Raw genomic sequence first — 17,506 nt, 5'->3', positions numbered from 1 at the left:
AAAGCGATTCAGCAAATCCCTAGCAATTCATACCAATTACTCTTGAGCAGTCCTCTTATATGATTAAATGGACTCTGGACTTCACAGCCTAACTCATTTTGATCTTGCACTTTATCATTCACCCGCACCACACTTTTTCACCAGTTTTTATGCTTTAATCTGCACTGTCATTGTTTTGCCATATTCTAACTCAGTGCCCCGTGTAATGATTTTACCTGCATGAACAGTATGCAAGACAAACTTTTCACTGTATCTTGGTACATGTGACCTTGAGAAATGAATCCCAATAGTCAGATGTCAACTCCTCACGACACTTTGGGACGAGACGTACAGCCTCATGAATCGACTTCTTCATACGATTAGATGGTGCCTGAGCGGCACCTTGGATCCCAATCCATATTCCTTTACTGCTTCTATTATAAGGCCCCCTCCCACCAATAATCTTTGGAGTCAAACCTGATGGAATATTTTCTAGAATACTTTATCTACCTTTATAGAATTCTTTTCGAGATGGATTACAACTCAGTTATTGAGGTAAGAGTTTAGCAGAGCCAATGCTGACTCATTCTGATCATCTTGTTGAAGAGCATGGCTGCAGTGCTCATTTGGTAAAGAGGCTTTAGAGGGAACACTTTGGTAAATGAGAGTGCAGAAGAGATTTACAAGGATGTTGCCTGGATTGGGGAACATGCCTTATGAGAATAGGTTGAGTGAACTTGGTCTTTATTCCTTGGACCTGACGGAGGATGAGAGGTGACCTGATAGAGGTGTATAAGATGATGAGAGGCATTGATCGTGTGGATAGTCAGAGGCTTTTTTTCCCAGGGCTGAAATGGCTAACATGAGGGGGCATAGTTTTAAGGTGCTTGGAAATAGGTACTGAGAGGTCAGGGGTAAGTTTTAAACACAGAGAGTGGTGGGTGCATGGAATGCAGTGCCAGCGACGGTGGTGGAGGTGGATACAACAGGGTCTTTTAAGAGCCTCTCAGACAGGTACATGGAGCTTAGAAAAATAGAGAGTTATGTGGTAGGGAAATTCTCGGCAGTTTCTAGAGTAGGTTACATGGTCAGCACAACATTGTGAGCATTATGGAGCATAGAATATTATAATAGTTCTATTATGGGCATAGAACATTATGTTCTATGTTCTAAAATCAAAGGTGAAGGAGTGAAATTGATTAAAATATTAAACAAATAATTTAGATTAAAATGGAAGTACAGGATGTGGTAAATCATGGTGACCACATCTTTATTAAGGGTCTGCAACTTAAAGGAGCATTAGTTCAGATTTGATGAGCTGAAATCCCATGGGGGAGGCTTTGGAAGTAAACCCTGAGGAAAAATCTGGAGCTGGAGTCCCTAAAGGAGTCCTACGTTGGGATCAACACTGACTGGCAACTTCTGTGATGCCGCTGGTGCCAAACTGTATCAGTTTCTGCCATTCCTTTGGATTCATCAGCTGCGTGGAGAGGGGGAGCCTGCTACAAGGGCAACAGCTTGCTCTCCGTATCGTACTGCCCCGGTGTGTGTATCACATAGACAGCTGGCACGTAATATCCACAGCCAACCCTGACCAAAGGAGGGCCTCAAGTGAATGGCAAGAATATACTTGAGAGGATAAATATTATTCTCTACAGCTAAAAGCAAGAACTCTTAAATTTGCATTAGTGCCTTGTGCCTCCTTGAAACTGAGAAAGGAACTTGTAGGGATATAGGGAAGATCCAGTTGTTCTTGTGCATGTGGTAACCATTAACAAAGACACAACAAAGGAGGAGATACTGCTGATAGAAAATGAGCAGCTACAGTTTAAATTAAAAATCAGAGCTACATAGATAATGACCCCTGGGTTACTACCTGAACCATGTGCACATTGGTAGAGGGTCGGTAAGACCAGAGCTGAATACATAGCTCAAAGTTTGGGACAGAGAAATAGGCTGCACCTCATATCACTGCTGGGGAAAGGGTGACCTTTTCCACTTTAATCGGCTTCGCTTGAATCAATCTGGGACCAGCGTCTCAGCAAACCAAATAGCAAGGCCTGTAGGGAGGACTTTAAATCTAAATACTGGGGAGCAAGGGGGCATGATTTCCGTCATCCTGTCTACATGCTTCTGAAGCTTCTCAGCATCCCCATCAAAGCCTGCACTCTCTTTGCCTTTGTATCAACCACCAGACTCGGACTGATACCTCAACTAAATCACTGACACGAACTGCAGGGCATTTGGCAGCAAGCCACCCTACCAGAATCTCAAATCAAAACAAGACTCTTCATCGTACTCAAACAAGAGAAAATTTGCAGATGCTGGCAATCCAAGGCAACACACACAAAATGCTGGAGGAGCTCGGCAGGCCAGGCAGCATCGATGGAAAGGAGTACAGTCGACATTTTGGGCTGAGACCCTTGGGCAGGACCCTTCACTTTTATCCTTACTCTCTGCTTTCTGTCCATCAGCTAATCCACGGTTCACATTCTAAATCCCATGCACTCCAACGTTACTCATTAATACCTTAAGTGAAATATATTCAAAAGCCTTATTAAAGTCTTATTAATATTTAAAGAATCAAGAGAAATCAAAAGCACATTTAGATTAAAGGGTTTATAATGTACCAAAAACAGGTGGTAAACTAAGGGCTGGGGAAATGTCAGATTTCAGTGAATTGTCCTACTAGGGGAGATTAAGCAAACAAGGTCCTTGAATCAACCAACCATTATGGATCAGGACGGTAGTGTAGTGGTTAGCACAGCGCATTAAAGTACCAGTGACCCAGGTTCAATTCCCACGGCTGTCTGTGACTGCGTGGGTTTCTTCAGGTTCCTCCCCCAGTCCAAAGATGTACCAAATGGTAGGTTAATTGGTGATTGTAAATTGTCCCCTGACGAGGCTGGGATTATACTGGGTGCGGGGTTGGGGGGGGGGTGTTGCTGGGCAGGGCGACTCAAAAGGAAGGGCCTGTTCCGTGATGTATCTCAATAAAATAAAAAATAAATTTGCCGCTGAACCTAGCATCTATAGGCGGAAAGGAATTGTGGAACGAAACCGTGCATCGTTCATCGCTCTAGATGAAAGAATCTGCAGTCTGTTGTGTCTCCATTATGGTCATTGGCGGCACAAGAGACCACAGATTCTCTGCTGGAGTTTAGAAGAATGAGGCGATCTCATTCAAAGATACAGAATTGTCGTGGGGTGAGGCAGGGTAGGTGGAGGAGTGATGATCACCCTGGCTGAGAATAACAGATGGCAATTTAGGAATGTGAGGAGAAGAACACTCTTCACTTCGAGGGCAATGAAACTGTGGTGGCAGAGTCACTGATTCAAAAGGGCAAACAAGATATTTGAATATTAAGGGATAAGGGGTCAGTGCAGAAAAGTGGAACCGAGGGAAAAGATCGTATTGAATGGCACAGCAGTCAGGAGGGAGGAAATTGCCAACTCCTTGTTCCTCAGCAGAACACACAGCATCTAAGAAATGAATAAACAGTCAACAGTTTGGGCCGAAACCCTTCATCAGGACTGGAAAAGGGGAAGGGAAGAAGCTGGAATAAGAAGGTGGGAGCTGGAGGAGGAGAACAAGCCGGAAGAACTCATCTGTGGATCTGAGTGGATACACCATGGTTGCTATGGACTTTATGGAAGGCAAATGCATCCACACAATAGTCCTTCAAAGTTCTCTCCAGTCCAAAGTCCTGCATGAAACATGAGAGCCCCAGAGTGCTGAGAGCCAGATCAAAGGCATTCAAACCTGGTGTAGAAGAAAGTTACAAGAGGGCCAGCTACAATCTCTGGAAAGCCACCTCACAGGCAAAGTAGCAATTTTGGACTGAAGTTGAATCAATGAAGGGTGCTCGTCCTTTGTGGCAGGGCTTCAATACTCTTATAAATCAAGTGTCATAGGCGGGGCTTTGGTTCCAAGATGAGCTCAATGCCTTCTGTGCTCACTTTGACCGTCAAAAGATGGAGGAACCATCACAAACTCCCACAGCTCCCAATGATCCTATGATTTCAGTCTCTGAGGCTGACCAACCTTCAGGAGGGTGCACCCATGAAAAACGTCTGGCCCATATGGGGGTATCTGGACAAGTACTAAAAACCTGTTCTGATCAGCTAGCTGGAGTTTTTACTGAGATCTTTAACCTTTCGCTTCAGCAGTTTGAGGGGACCACCTGCTCCAAGCAGGCTTCATTTGTACCGGTGCCTAAGAAGAATGTATTGACTTGCCTCAATGACTACTGTCCAGTAGCACCTACATCCACAGTGATGAAATGCTTTGAGAGGTTGGTGATGAAACATATCAACTCCTGTCTGAGAAGCAACTTGGATCTGCTCCAATTTGCCTACCAGAGCAACAAGTCCACAGTAGATGCCATCTCATTGGCTCTTCACTCAACCATGTAACATCTGGACAGCAAAGATGCATACATCAGGATGCTCTTTGTTGACTACAGTTCAGCATTCAATGCCAATGTCCCCTCAAAACTCATCAATAAGCACCAAGACTTTGGCCTCAATACCTCCTTGTGCAATTGGATCCTCAATTTCCTCACTTTCACACCCCAGTCAGTTTGGATCAGTAACAGCAAATCCTCCACAATCTCCAATAGCACAGGTGCATCACAAGGCTGTGTGCTTAGCTCCCTGCTCGACTCACTTTACACTTATGACTGTGTGGCTAAACAGCTCTAAAACCATATTCAAGTTTGCTGACAACACCACTATCTTTGGCCGAATCACAGGTGGTGATGAATCAGCTTATAGGAGGGAGATAGGAAATCTGGCTGAGTGGTCCGATAACAACAACCTCTTACTCAAACACGAGGAAATCTGCAGATGCTGGAAATTCAAGCAACACACACAAATGCTGGTGGAATGCAGCAGGCCAGGCAGCATCCATAGGAAGAAGTACAGTCGACATTTCGGGCCCAGACCCTTCGTCAGGACCTCTTACTCAATTAAGATTATTGACTCTAAGAGGAGGAAACCAGAGGTCCACAAGCCTGTCCTCATTGGAGGATCAGAGGTGGACAGAGTCAGTAATTTTAAATTCATCTTTGTTATTATTTCAGAGGATCTGTCCTGGGCCCAGCATGTAAATGCAATTACAAAGAAAGCACGGCAGTGCCTCTACTTCCTTAGGAGTTTGTGAAGATTCTGCATGACATCAAAACTTTGACAAATTCTATAGATGTGTAGTGGAGATTATATTGACTGGCTGCATCACAACCTTGGATGGAAACACCAATGTCCTTGAACAGAAAATCTTCCAAAAAGTAGCGGATATGGTCCAGTCCATCTCAGATAAAGCCTCCCTAACTTTGAGCACAACTACACGAAACGCTGTAACAGGAAAGCAACATATATCATCAGGGAACCCACCACCCAGGACATGCTCTCCTCTCACTGCTGTAATTGGGAAGGTGGTACAGGAACCTCAGGACCTACATCACCAGGTTCAGGAACAGTTATCACCCCTCAGCCATCAGGTTCTAGAATCAAAGGGGATAACTTCACTCACACCATCATTGAAATGTTCACAGAACCTATGGACTCACTTTCAAGGACTCTGCATCTCATGTTCTTGATAGTTATTACATATTTACTTATTATTTCCTTCTTCTTGTATTTGCACAGTTTGTTGTCTTTTGCACACTGGTTGAACGCCCAAGTTGGTGTGGTCTTTCCACTGATTCTGTTATGGTTATTATTCTGTGGATTTATTGAGTATGCCTGCAAGGAAATTAATCTCAGGTTTGTGTGTGGTGACATATAGGTACTTTGATAACAAATTTACTTTGAACTTTGATGGGTGAATGAAGCCAGATGGGTGGGAGAGGGATGGAGTAGGAAGCCAAGAGTTAATAGGTGGAAAAGGTATAGGGCTGGAGAAGGAGGAATCTGATAGGAGAGGAGAGTGGACCATGGGAGAAAGGAAAAAAGGAGGGGCACCAGGGGAATGTGGTAAGCAGGTGAGAAGAGGAAAAGGAGGGATTCAGAGTGGGGAATAGGAGCAGGACCAAGGGAGAGGGGGTGAATTACCAAAGGTTAGGATAATTGATGTCCATGCTACATTGATGTTGGAGGCTACTCAGACAGAATGTGGGGTGTTGCTCCTTTAATCCTAGAGTGGCTTGGCTACCAGGAAATCCTGCTTTTTGCAGATGGAGCAAAGGTGCTCGACAAAGAAGTCCCCCAATCTACGCCTGGTCATAACAACGTAGAGGGGACTGTATCAGGAGCACTGGATTCAGTAGATGATGCTAACAGATTTGCAGGTGAGGTGTTTCCTCACGGGGAAGGACGGTTTGGCACCCTGGATGGAGGCGAGGGAGGACGTCAAAGGGGTGGGTGTAGCACTTCTTCCATTTGCAGAGATATGTGCCAGGAGGGAGATCAGTGGAGAGGGATGAATGGACAAGGGACCACAGAGGGTGTGATCCCTATGGAAAGTGGAGGGTGTGGGCAGTAAAGATGTATTTGGTAGTAAGATTCCACTGAAAATGGCAGAAGTTGTGGAGAAAGATGTGTTGGATGTGGAGGCTCATGGAATGGTGGGTGAGGACAAGAGGAACTCTATCCCTATTAAAGGTGGCACGGAGATGGGGTGAGGGCAGATGTCTGGGAAATGGAGGAGATGCAGTTGAGGGTTCCATCAATAGTGGGGCAAAACACTGTTCTTTAAGGAGGTCATCCCTGATGTTCTGAAAGAAAAGCCTCATCTTGGGAATAGATGTGGAAGAGATGAAGGAACTGAGAAAAGGGAATAACATTTTTACAGAAAGCACAGTGGGAAGAGGTATAGAAGATAGCCATGGGAATCGGTAGGTTTATAAAAGATTTCAGCAGTTTGTTTCCAAAGATGGAGACAGAGAGACTGAGAAAGAGGAGAGATGTGTAATAAATGGATCAAGTGAATTTAAGGGCAGGGTGGAGGTTAGAGGCAAGGTTAATGAGCTCAGCATGAGTGCATGAAGCAGCACCAATGCAATGGTCAATCTAGCAGAGAAAGGTTGAGAAGCATTCCCAGTGAAGGCCTGGAACATGAACTTGGACCCTTGTGACTGATTCTAGATTTCACTGAAGAATATTGTTTATATTGAAAGTCATGATTTTTCTGATCCACCTTCCTTTGATAATGGAATGACATTGGCATATCTCCAATCTAATAGGCCAATTTCCAGATGATACTTCAAAAAGTATTGTTCATCACCTGTAACTTTATGGCCGGGGGTGCTGGCAATTTACCTCCCCAAAGTCCCATTATTTTCACCATTGCTAATTTTCAAGAATGTTGAACTCAGCTAATTGCTTCTCTTGAATTAATTTTGTTACTCTTATCTTTTACTTTATGTTCTTCATCTACCGGCCGCATTGTCCACCACATCCTTGTTTTCTTTACAATTATCTGCCTTTAAAGAGGCAAGTGTCCTTTGGCTTCTCTTTAATTATAAAATGTTTTAGTATCAGCCACTGCTCACAGGTTTTCCATCTTCTGGCAGCTTTTAATGTTTTGTCAATTTGTTATTTTCCTCAATTCTCCTAGACTTCCTCTAAATATGTTTGTCATCTACAGATTAAATGAATCCCTTTGTAGCACTATCAATGAAATAAGTCAGGAAAAGCCCTGGTCCTAGCATTGGCGCCTGGTGAACATTACCGTCTACCCCACTGTGCTCTGTCATTTGTTGCCACTGCCCATTTTACACTGTCGGCTGTCGCCTTGCAAACAAGCCTACTTTGCGGTCTTCCTCAAATGGCCTTTCTCTCTCATGTGGTCCATATAAACCACATCAACTGCATTTCTTTCCACAGCCATCTCGCCTCATCAAAAACACTCAATCAGGCTAGTTAAAAATGATTTGCCTTTTATAAATCTGTGCTGACTTTCACTAATTAATCTGCTGTCTTAGATTCTTATTTCAATGGTATATCTCCTTATGTTTTCCGCTGATCCCTGCGCCAGTTAGATATTAACCTCCCTGCCACTTTCCCTTCCAAAACATGTCATGTTTTGAACCAAGTCATTCAATGTTTTAAAAGACTTTGAAAGGCAGAGGAAGTATAAATGGGGGTGTAGCAAAAGAATTTCTACCCTACTCCGACTCAACCCCCCCCCCCCCAACCACCCACAGCTTCTACCACCTCCTTGATAATTGAAGACCCACCAGCTCTCGGAATATCCTGGAAAATCTCTTGACCCAAAGGCCTTAACATGCTTAAAGTTTAGTGCCCAGAATTCAGTTCTCAACTCAGACTTGTTTACACATTGCTATATGTAATATTGGTGGTACACATCAGTTTCTGCGTTTCGATGTGGGCTCACTCACCGTCACCTCCTGGGATTGCCAACAGTCTGCCACAGCTTTTCAAAGCTTCAAGCTGTTTAACTGAAAGCCATTCTATGCAATCACTCAGCACCGACTTTTCATTGGCTGGTTCAGATTCTAAATTGTTGTGACATCATAAAGAGCACCACTCATGTGACTTTGATTGGCATCATCAATGACATTCCCTCAGTGATATCAGTGTGGAAGTGTTAGTGGTGTAACAGAACAGAACTAGTGATAGAGGATCTAGTGCTTTCCTGTCATATACGATGAATAAACTTTTCTCGGGCTTCCAGCCAGGTACAGGTATCGATTATAACCGATGCTTCGATGACAAACTTCGCTGTCTTCATCAGTGATGATGCCTGACTACATCTAGTCCAGTGGTATTTATAACCCCATAGTCTGTCCCTCCTGATTGGTTAGTCCTCGTCCAATCGGGTTTTCACTCTCCCACCTTATTAGAACCAGGGACATTAGAGAAATGTTAATGAAGGCAGCAGGGCACACCCATGACAGTAAATATCAGGACTCCCAACTTAATGTCAGTAATACCAACAGAAAAATTGATGCAAAAGGGGTCGCTTTTGTGATGTCAGATAGTATTTATATCAGTGGGGCAAGATGAATTTTCTCATGGTGCACCTAGTATTTGAGTTCCAACCCAGAACCGTGTCTTTAATCTTCTATGTTATTCTTGGTCAGCTTTTTTTTCCCTCTTTTCTCAAAAACATCTGTGGAATTCATATCCCAGTACAAATTAGCATCTTTGGGTCCACCAGGGTCTGTGGGACTTGACCCAAATGAGAATCAGTGTTGGTGGGAATAATATCCTCACATCCATTGTCCTCACCAGATTTCACCGTTCCACGTGAGCTTAACTTCACTGTGTCCTAACTTGCATCAAGGTTTGTTCATCATTACTCCTCATCGTTGCTACCCCATTAATCAACATTGCGGATTTAAAACTGGTTTCCAAATCATTTCATGATAATCTCTCCCCATCTCACTAAACTCTTATAGCTCTCCAGTTCTGGCTCCCTGAGCATTCCTGAATTTAATTGTTTTGTTACTTTTAGCAGTTGATCCAAAACATAGGAGCAGAATCAGGCCATTGAGTCTGCTTCACCATTCCATGATTTATTATCCCTCTCAATCCCATTATCCTGCCTTATCCCTATAATCTTTAACATAGAAGACATCAACCTCCATTTTAAATACATTCAATGACTTGGCCTCCATAGCTGTCAGTGGCAATCAACTCCATAGATTCACCACCCTCTGACTAAAATTCCTCCTCACCTCTGTCCTAAAGGGTCACCCTTGTATTCTGAATCTGTGGCCTCTGGTCCTAGGCTCCCCCATTACAGGAAACATTCTCTCCAAATCCACTCTACCTTGACCTTTTCAAGACTCTGTAGGTTTTAATGAGACACCCCCCCCCCCCCAAACTCATTCTTCTAAAACTCCACTGAATAACTCCTTGGGCTGTCAAAATGCTCTTCATACTTTCAGTCACCTCACGCTACTGCCATACACACACTAAATCTCTCTGCTTCTCTTTCGAGATGTGCCTTAAAATCTACTGCTTATGAAACCTTTGGTCTATCACGTGGCTTGCTTTTTTTAAATTGTTTTACTACATTCAAGTCAATAATTTCACATTGCAACATTCCATAGTTCTTCTTTCTCTCAGTTCATTACTAAGTTCATCACCTGAGGTACTTAGTTTCCAAATCTTTTTGGAGATAACATTCAAGGGAAAGGAGATGCAATGTAATTAACCCATCTTAATCAGTGTACCTTATTGAATTAGTGATCACATCCCAACAGAAGCAAGCCCACTTCAATCATCCCAGGTTTCCAGTTGGACAAATATCCACAGGCAGGATTCACCAGGCTGTGGATGGTACCCCTTATATCATGCCTGGATGGAGGTCAATACATGGTTCTGCCATACAAGAGCACGCTCCAGACATGATACAGAGCATTCGCCTCAAGCTTTTACAGTGTGAATTTCACCATCTCCGATGGCATCAAATCCAACCATTGCCAGCTGAGGCCCCCCCGCCCCGACCCCCCCAGCACTGAGTACAAAGCAACTTTAATCTCCAGTGTGTGGTGGACCAAGGGTCACCGATCCAGACAGTCATCTTGCTCCAGTGATAGGGAAACCAAGTCTGGCAGGCTGATCAGAATATTGCCCAATCCCCATTGTGTTTGTGGGTTTTTTTTGCAGTCCCACATGTCACTTCCCCGTCCCTAATCTGCGCTAGGAAGCAGCGTCATTCAGTGGGGGAATGCAATCGAAACAGAGTTAGCTAGTACAATACTGAAGTAGTACATTTCATATCCATAACCGCTGTGAATGGATACCACCCAAACAGTAATTACACATTGCCCACACCCATCCCAAGACTGGATTGGTAAAAATAATCCCACACTCCAAATCAACCCATCACTGTCAATCTTTGGATATTGTGTAACTCACCCCCACAACTTCATAATATTTCTGAAATTGGCTGAATTTTCCTTTAAAAGACATTTTTGTGCTACCTCAAGTGCCAGTAAGTAGTTCTAGTTGAAGCTGAATACATAGTCAGTTATAGGACTACAGGAAACAGTAGAGAAGTCAGATTTTTTTTTAGTACAAATAACAAACTTATGATTCCCAACCTCATCTAAATTCTAGCATTCTTCCCTGGTGACTCCAGGGAACTCAGGTGAGATAACAGTGCTGACTGAACAACTCAGGGCTGTTCCGTGTTGCGTAATAAACCTTATCGGCCCCTGCTGAGTGGCTGATAACCAGTTAATGACCAGCCTGACTGGTGTTTTCACAGAGAAGCAAGCAGCAGCAAAAATATATTGCCGCCGTGTGGGTGAGAGAATCAACCAGGCTGCTAGTTGACTGTTTAATTTGATCTTATTTCCTCAGAATCAGGTTCATTGTCACCGTCCTGAAACTTGGTGACAGTGAACCTGCTTCCGATTCAGGGGGAAAAAAAGATTAGTTTGTTAATGAAACAGCAACATAGCAGCCTCTTCAATTCTTGCACCCTTAATACACCAGTGCAATACTGTACAAAGATAATTAAGTGTTGTCACTGACCTGCTGCGGAATAGGGCAACATGAATAACTGTGTCCTATTCCTCATTCTGCATTACATCAGCAAAGATGCTTAAAATATTTGTTCAAACTCCAAAAACATCCACAAGTATGGAATACCAGAGATTACTGTGTTACAGAATTCCCCTTAAAATGGGCCAACTCTGAACAAAGAACCACCCCAGTCTTTCCCCATGCAAAATATTTCCACTTAAGCAGGCTTGGGATGTGGGTTACTCGCCATTTGCAATTAAATGCAAAATACATCTAACATCTTAGACATAAAATACTTTTATTCAAAAATCACATAGTAGCAATACACATTGGAATGTATAGCAACCTGGAATCTAGTCAGACCATTCCCATTACTGTATATAAATAGAGCATCTTTCAAATGGTAAAAACAAACATTCCAACAATATTGTAACAGAATCAGACACTTATTTACAATTATTTAAAAGTTTGCACCTGGATGCAAACACAAACACTGCACAAAACGAGCAGGCATCCGATGTTAGTCCGTCGGTGGTTTTTAAGACCACAGCTAGTCCATGCATCAGCTTTCTACAAACAGCAGAGACCAGTACACTGAGCGCACGTCAACACGGACTCAGACATGCAGTGCCAGACATAGCTATTGGCTTTTGGTCAATAGAACTGTCAAGTTATTATCTCAAAGTCACTGTTGGTCTGCCCTTCTGGGCAGAGTTCTCAAGAGTTCTTCAAACTCGACTTCACTGCTGGAAGGGCAATCTTAAACATGGTCCACGAGCCTGGGAAGGATATTTTGGAGGATGCTCTGTGGGAGAGAGGTGGATGGACAAGCCTCAGGAGGCTAGGTGCTGAAAGACGAATGTAGCCGGAGTATTATAATGGCCTGCACAGGTCCACAAGTCTAATGGGTTCGCACCTGGTGTGTAAACAGATGATCACGGACTGGATGCTCCCCCGGGCGTCTGGAAGGCTTCAAAGCGATGGTTCCTCTGATGGCCTGTGGGTGGTGTCCTGCCCCAGGTTTCAGGGTAAAGCCCGCAGGGTCCTCATATGGTCCATGGGGGTAGATGTGCGCAAGCCCGGCGCTAGTAAGCTTGCACCTGCGGACTGATCATCAGCTGGCAGCCGCTGTTGACGTGGGTCAGCACCTTTTGCTTGAGCTGAGCCACTTGTTCCCGGAGCAGGCTGGCTGTGGAGGCCAGCTCCGAGTTTTGGCACTTAAGGCTCTTCACCTTGTCCTCCAGCCGGGAGATGCGCTCCAGCTTGCGCTTCCTGCACTTAGAGGCGGCGATGCGGTTCCGCAGTCGCTTCCTCTCAGCTTTGATACGCTCCTGAGTGTCCATATCGATAGGCGAGACAGGCGGGCTATCGCCGAGACCCGACACGTCCGGCACGGTTTGCGGCTCGTCCTTGGGGACTTGAAGACGGCCCTGCGGACAGAGAGAGTGCCCGAGTGGTGGGTAGGTGGCGGCAGTGGTCGAGGTCTCGGGGCTATAGGTGACTGCCGGCGCCGGGCCCGGCGTCCCGCTGTACGGGCTGAGGTTGGTGTAGACAGGAGGCTCGGAGTGTTGTAAGCCGCCGGAGCTTCCGCCAGCTCCCGAGACCGGGCCGGGGGCAGGGAGCGGAGCCTGCGGGCCTGCCAGGCCGTTCAGCTGGTTCTGCTTGTGGAGGTCCTCCAGCGCCTTGACGAAACCCTCGGCGAACGAGTTCTGCTCGTCGGTCACACTGCGGGGGAAGAGGTTCTGCGCCGGCCCGGGGCTGGTGGTCACTAGGCCACTCGACTGAATGATGAGGCGCTCGAGATCGGGAGATGCGAGTTTGAGGAAGCCCAGGTCGGGCGAGCTGAGAGGGGCCTCGGAGTCGCGTTGGTTCTTGAGGCCGTTGTCGGACACAGGCAAGCTGAGGCTCTTCTTCATGCTGCTGACCGTGCTCAGGGTATCGTCATGGTAGAAGGGCGTTTCCATGCCGGGTCCAGACAGCCGCTGGGAAAGGACGCCCGGACCTCGGTCTCCGCGTCTGGTTTACACCGAGCTCCGACAACACAGATACGACTCCTCCTGCAGACAAGTAGCTCACTACCGCTCGCTTCCCACCTGCCCCTTTATATCCCCTCGTCCACGTGTTCACCTGATTGCATTATGTCATATGTTTGTCCTCCGATTGGCCGCCAGTGACGTCTTCCTCCACAGTTATTTTGCATGTGGCTCGACCATTGGCCAATCGTTGTCACGGAAACGGATTGTGTACTCCAAATAGCGCGGTGTGTTGTGGGGTGACGTAATGGTTTCGGGGTGTGGCGACTTGAGGCACGTGGCTGCCTTATTTAAGGTGGATCTGTGGAGCTGGTCTCTCGGCTCCCAACAAATTTCAGCTCAGTGTTCCGGGGGCGTTAACTGAAGTAGAGGTAAAGTGAGATGGCTGGGAGGAGGAGTAAGGTTAAAACAACAAGTGGCCGACCTTCACCTTGAAATGAGAACATTTGCTGAGAGTTACTGTGTGTGATCCTCCACAACAAGGCAGATGAGGAACACACACAACTCGGCGGCTCCTGCTCTGCGTGCTCATGCATTGCGCAGAGGCTGTTCAACAAAGCTACGGAACTTCCTTCACAACACCAGCCTCAATTCTCTTTCAGCCAAACAACTGGAGCAATCTACATATTTTGAAAAGTTCGTAATTTATTTACTGTTTTTCTGGGATCTGGGGGTTTGCTGTATTGCTTATTCCTGCTTGGCATATGACCTCATCGGCTTCATATTATGGAAGCAGGTCATTTGGCCCAACTCGTCCATGTTCCGAGTGAAAAGTAAATTTATTTGTAAATTACATACGTGGCCCCTAATACAACCCTGAAATTCATTTTCTTGTGGGCAGTCACGGTATCTACAAGAAACGCAATAGAATCGATTAAAGTCTGCACTCGACAGGACAAAGGTGCAAAGATAAACAATAAACTGTGCAAATACAAAACGAAAGAAAAATTAATACTACTAATAAATAAGCAATAAATATCCAGAACATGAAACAAAGAGTCCTTGAAAGTGAGTCCATAGATTGTGGGAATAGTTCAGTGATAGGGTGTGAAGGAGTAACTCTGAATCTGTTGTGTGGGTCTTGAGGCTCCTGTACCTTCTTCCTGACGGCAGCAGTGAGAACAGAACAGAACAGTGACTGGTTGGTGGGGGTCCTCAAAGATAGTTGCTGCTTTCCTGTGTCAGTGCTCCATGCAGGTATGCTCAATGGTGGGGAGGGCTTTGCTGATAATGTACTGAGCCATATCCACTACTTTTTGTAGGTTTTTCCATACAAGAGCGTTGGGGTTCCATACCACGCTGTGATCATCCAGAAAATATATTCGCCACACATCTATACGAGTTTGATGACATACTGAATCTTTGCAGACTTCTAAAGGCACTGCTGTGATTTGTTTTCCAGGACAGATCCTCTGAAATGGTAACACAGAAATTTGACATTGTTGACTCTCTCCACCTCTGATTTGCCGTTGCAGACCAGTGAGAACCCTTTTGTACTAATCCTGTCTCCCAGCACCAGGCCTTTTGTGTCTCAGGAAGAAAAGTCCTAATCTAGCTTCTTCCTGAATGCTGTCAGTGACCCAGCTTCAACCTCTCTCCAAGGAAGAGCATTTCCAGGTTAAGTGCATTCCCTCTCCTTAAGAGGTCCCCCTCTCCTTTCAGAGAGAAGGCACTGTCTCTGACTGGAATATTTTCCTCACGCTGCTGACCCGAATGGGGAGTGCTCCTTCTGAAAATAAAAATCACAGGAATGCTTACAGTATGGAGGAAAGTCATTTGACCTATCGAGTCTGCTCTGGCTTTATGTAAAAACAGTTCAGCTAGTCCAACTCACCTCCCCACAGCCCTGCAAACATTTCAGATGCTGCAATAGAACCTGCCTATAATACTACCCCTAAATGGCCATTCCACACCTGACCTCTTTGAGTAAACAAGCACTTCAAAAAAAATTACCAGTCACCATCATTTTATTTACCATCATTTCTCACCACACTGAGAAAGGAAAACTGTTATCATACCATCTATTCTTCCTACACCCTTCATGATTTAAATACCATATCCCCTCACAAACCTTTTGCAAGTAAAGCAATTCCTGTTTCTCTAATCTACCCAAAAAAAATTTTTTTGGTGTATCTCTTTTGCAACCTTGCATCTTTACTGAGTGGAAACATGATTGATTAAATTCTCCAGGGTGCTGTCTCCGACTGGGGAACCTGATCTTTTCAGAGAGTGCTAAAATTTCACTGGGATACCAGTTTCCTTCTCTTCTGAAGTTGTTAACTGACTAGTAGGGAATAGTTTCCTCTTGATACTTTCTCACTAGAAAATGGTTCCCTCCTTTCCCCTCAGGTGTTTATTCTCATCAGGAAACAACCCCACTCTTCTCCATAAGGCAACCCGGGGTCCTTGGTTAATGCTAGGGGTCCATAGTATCAAAAAGATTCGGAACCCCTGCCTTAAGATTAAGAGTTACAATTTTGTCTCCTCCTTTCCCGATAGTGCTCCCTCCCATTTTGTTAACATGCATATTCTACATAGGTGTAGCAGACCGTAACAAATAGCAGATTCTGCTATATACAGACATAAGGAAGAGATCAGCATCACACAGGCTGTGTGCATCTATAGCACTGAAATGCAGGGACTGGGGTGAAAACGGACGTAGCAAGCAGTGACTGAGGGTGACCTTTGACTCTTGGCCGGGACGAAACCGGGCTGAAGTGACAGTGTTGTGCAGAAGTAAGCAGGGCCACACGGAAGAGAGGAAATTTAGATAAATAACATATTACCATTGAAAGGCGACTTCCATAATCTCAGGATTTACAATCGCTCTTTGCAGTTTCGAATTTTAGTCAATGCTGGGAAATGTACTGGCTAATTTATACACAACAAACGCAAACAGCAATCGAATAAAACAACCAGAGTAAAAAAAATGTGGAGAATCTTTTAAAAATTCTAGATTGGTATGGAAACTGAGAGGTTATAACTACCAGGAAAAATCAATCAGATTGGGAGTCACTTCCCTTGAAACGGAGGGATCAGATGAGGATAACATGATTTCCTGCAGCAGAGATTAAACCAACTCGCTTAATTATAAAATAGTTTACCCAATATGATCAGCAAGCTGAACCCGATAGTTAAATATGATAAAATTAAGATTTAAAAAAAAACTTTCTCACTTCTTGTGACTGAATCGCGCCTCGTTCTATCTCATTTCCTCTTGACCCCCTTCTATCTCGACCGAGGCATTCGCACCTCTCCTTAAAACTATTTAATTACCTCCTTAAAACATGTCTGAAAAAAACGCCTTCCATGCTTCCCCCCCACCCCCTTCCCAACGCATCACTTCCTGCTTAAAACTCTCTGCTGTTTTATCACCTTTAACCACTTCTCTGGGCAGCTGCTGCTCGTTCTAGTTTCCGGACACCCATCAAACCCGATCAGTTCACACCCTGTGATTTCAGCATATTTCCCTTTGTGAGCCTGGGGTTGTTTATAATTGACGATAGCCACACCCACCCCCTTAAACAGAGATGTCGGAATCACATCAGCGATCACGTCAGTGTTATTTATGGACAAAGGAAGGTGAGTGCCAGGAACTGGAATCACAATCAGTGAACCAGCTACATTATTCTGAAAACATTGTGATTTCAAATAACGCAGCCCAAACTAAAATATACATATTTTACTCCATATTTAAGGAGTGCATGTCAACTGAAGAATCTTCAAACAGTTAATAAGTTCTGTGCCAATACTACAGCACATTATAATGTTAGGAATGGGTGGGGTGATTATACTTGTGTAGAAAGACAAACAGTGAGATTAAAGGACAGCTCCTGCTAATCCTCCCACTCAACAGGGAAGGCATAATGATAGGAATTACATTACAAAGCATCATTCCTTCAGTGTATCACTGACATTTTACAAAACTACAAACCCCCTTCCCTGAGTAGTGAAGATTTTACTTTATTTTGGAGCGGCGGATTATGAGTCAGGGCGCAGCAGATCCCCATTCAGAGCGTGGGTGGGTGAACTGTTCCACACATTGACTA

The 17,506-nt window shown here is 44.7% G+C and overlaps 1 protein-coding gene and 1 long non-coding RNA gene across 2 annotated transcripts; both read right to left on the bottom strand.

Moving 5' to 3' along the window:
* Window positions 1-11,703: 11,703 nt before the first annotated feature.
* Window positions 11,704-13,522, bottom strand: LOC132406118 (transcription factor JunD-like). Its single transcript, XM_059991346.1, has one exon. The coding sequence runs from the start codon at window positions 13,386-13,388 to the stop codon at window positions 12,510-12,512; it is 879 nt and encodes a 292-aa protein (XP_059847329.1). The 5' UTR covers window positions 13,389-13,522; the 3' UTR covers window positions 11,704-12,509.
* Window positions 13,523-14,217: 695 nt separating this feature from the next.
* Window positions 14,218-16,821, bottom strand: LOC132406120 (uncharacterized). The gene is made up of 2 exons (XR_009516069.1): window positions 16,634-16,821; window positions 14,218-15,186 (listed from the first exon to the last, which is right to left on the bottom strand). It is a non-coding gene; the product is annotated as an uncharacterized LOC132406120 (long non-coding RNA).
* Between the last annotated feature and the right edge of the window lie 685 nt (window positions 16,822-17,506).

Source organism: Hypanus sabinus, chromosome 16 (assembly GCF_030144855.1).
Source record: "Hypanus sabinus isolate sHypSab1 chromosome 16, sHypSab1.hap1, whole genome shotgun sequence".
Classification (NCBI taxonomy): domain Eukaryota; kingdom Metazoa; phylum Chordata; class Chondrichthyes; order Myliobatiformes; family Dasyatidae; genus Hypanus; species Hypanus sabinus.
The sequence above is the reverse complement of the archived record's forward strand: the minus strand, read 5'-3'. Positions and strand labels throughout refer to the sequence as shown.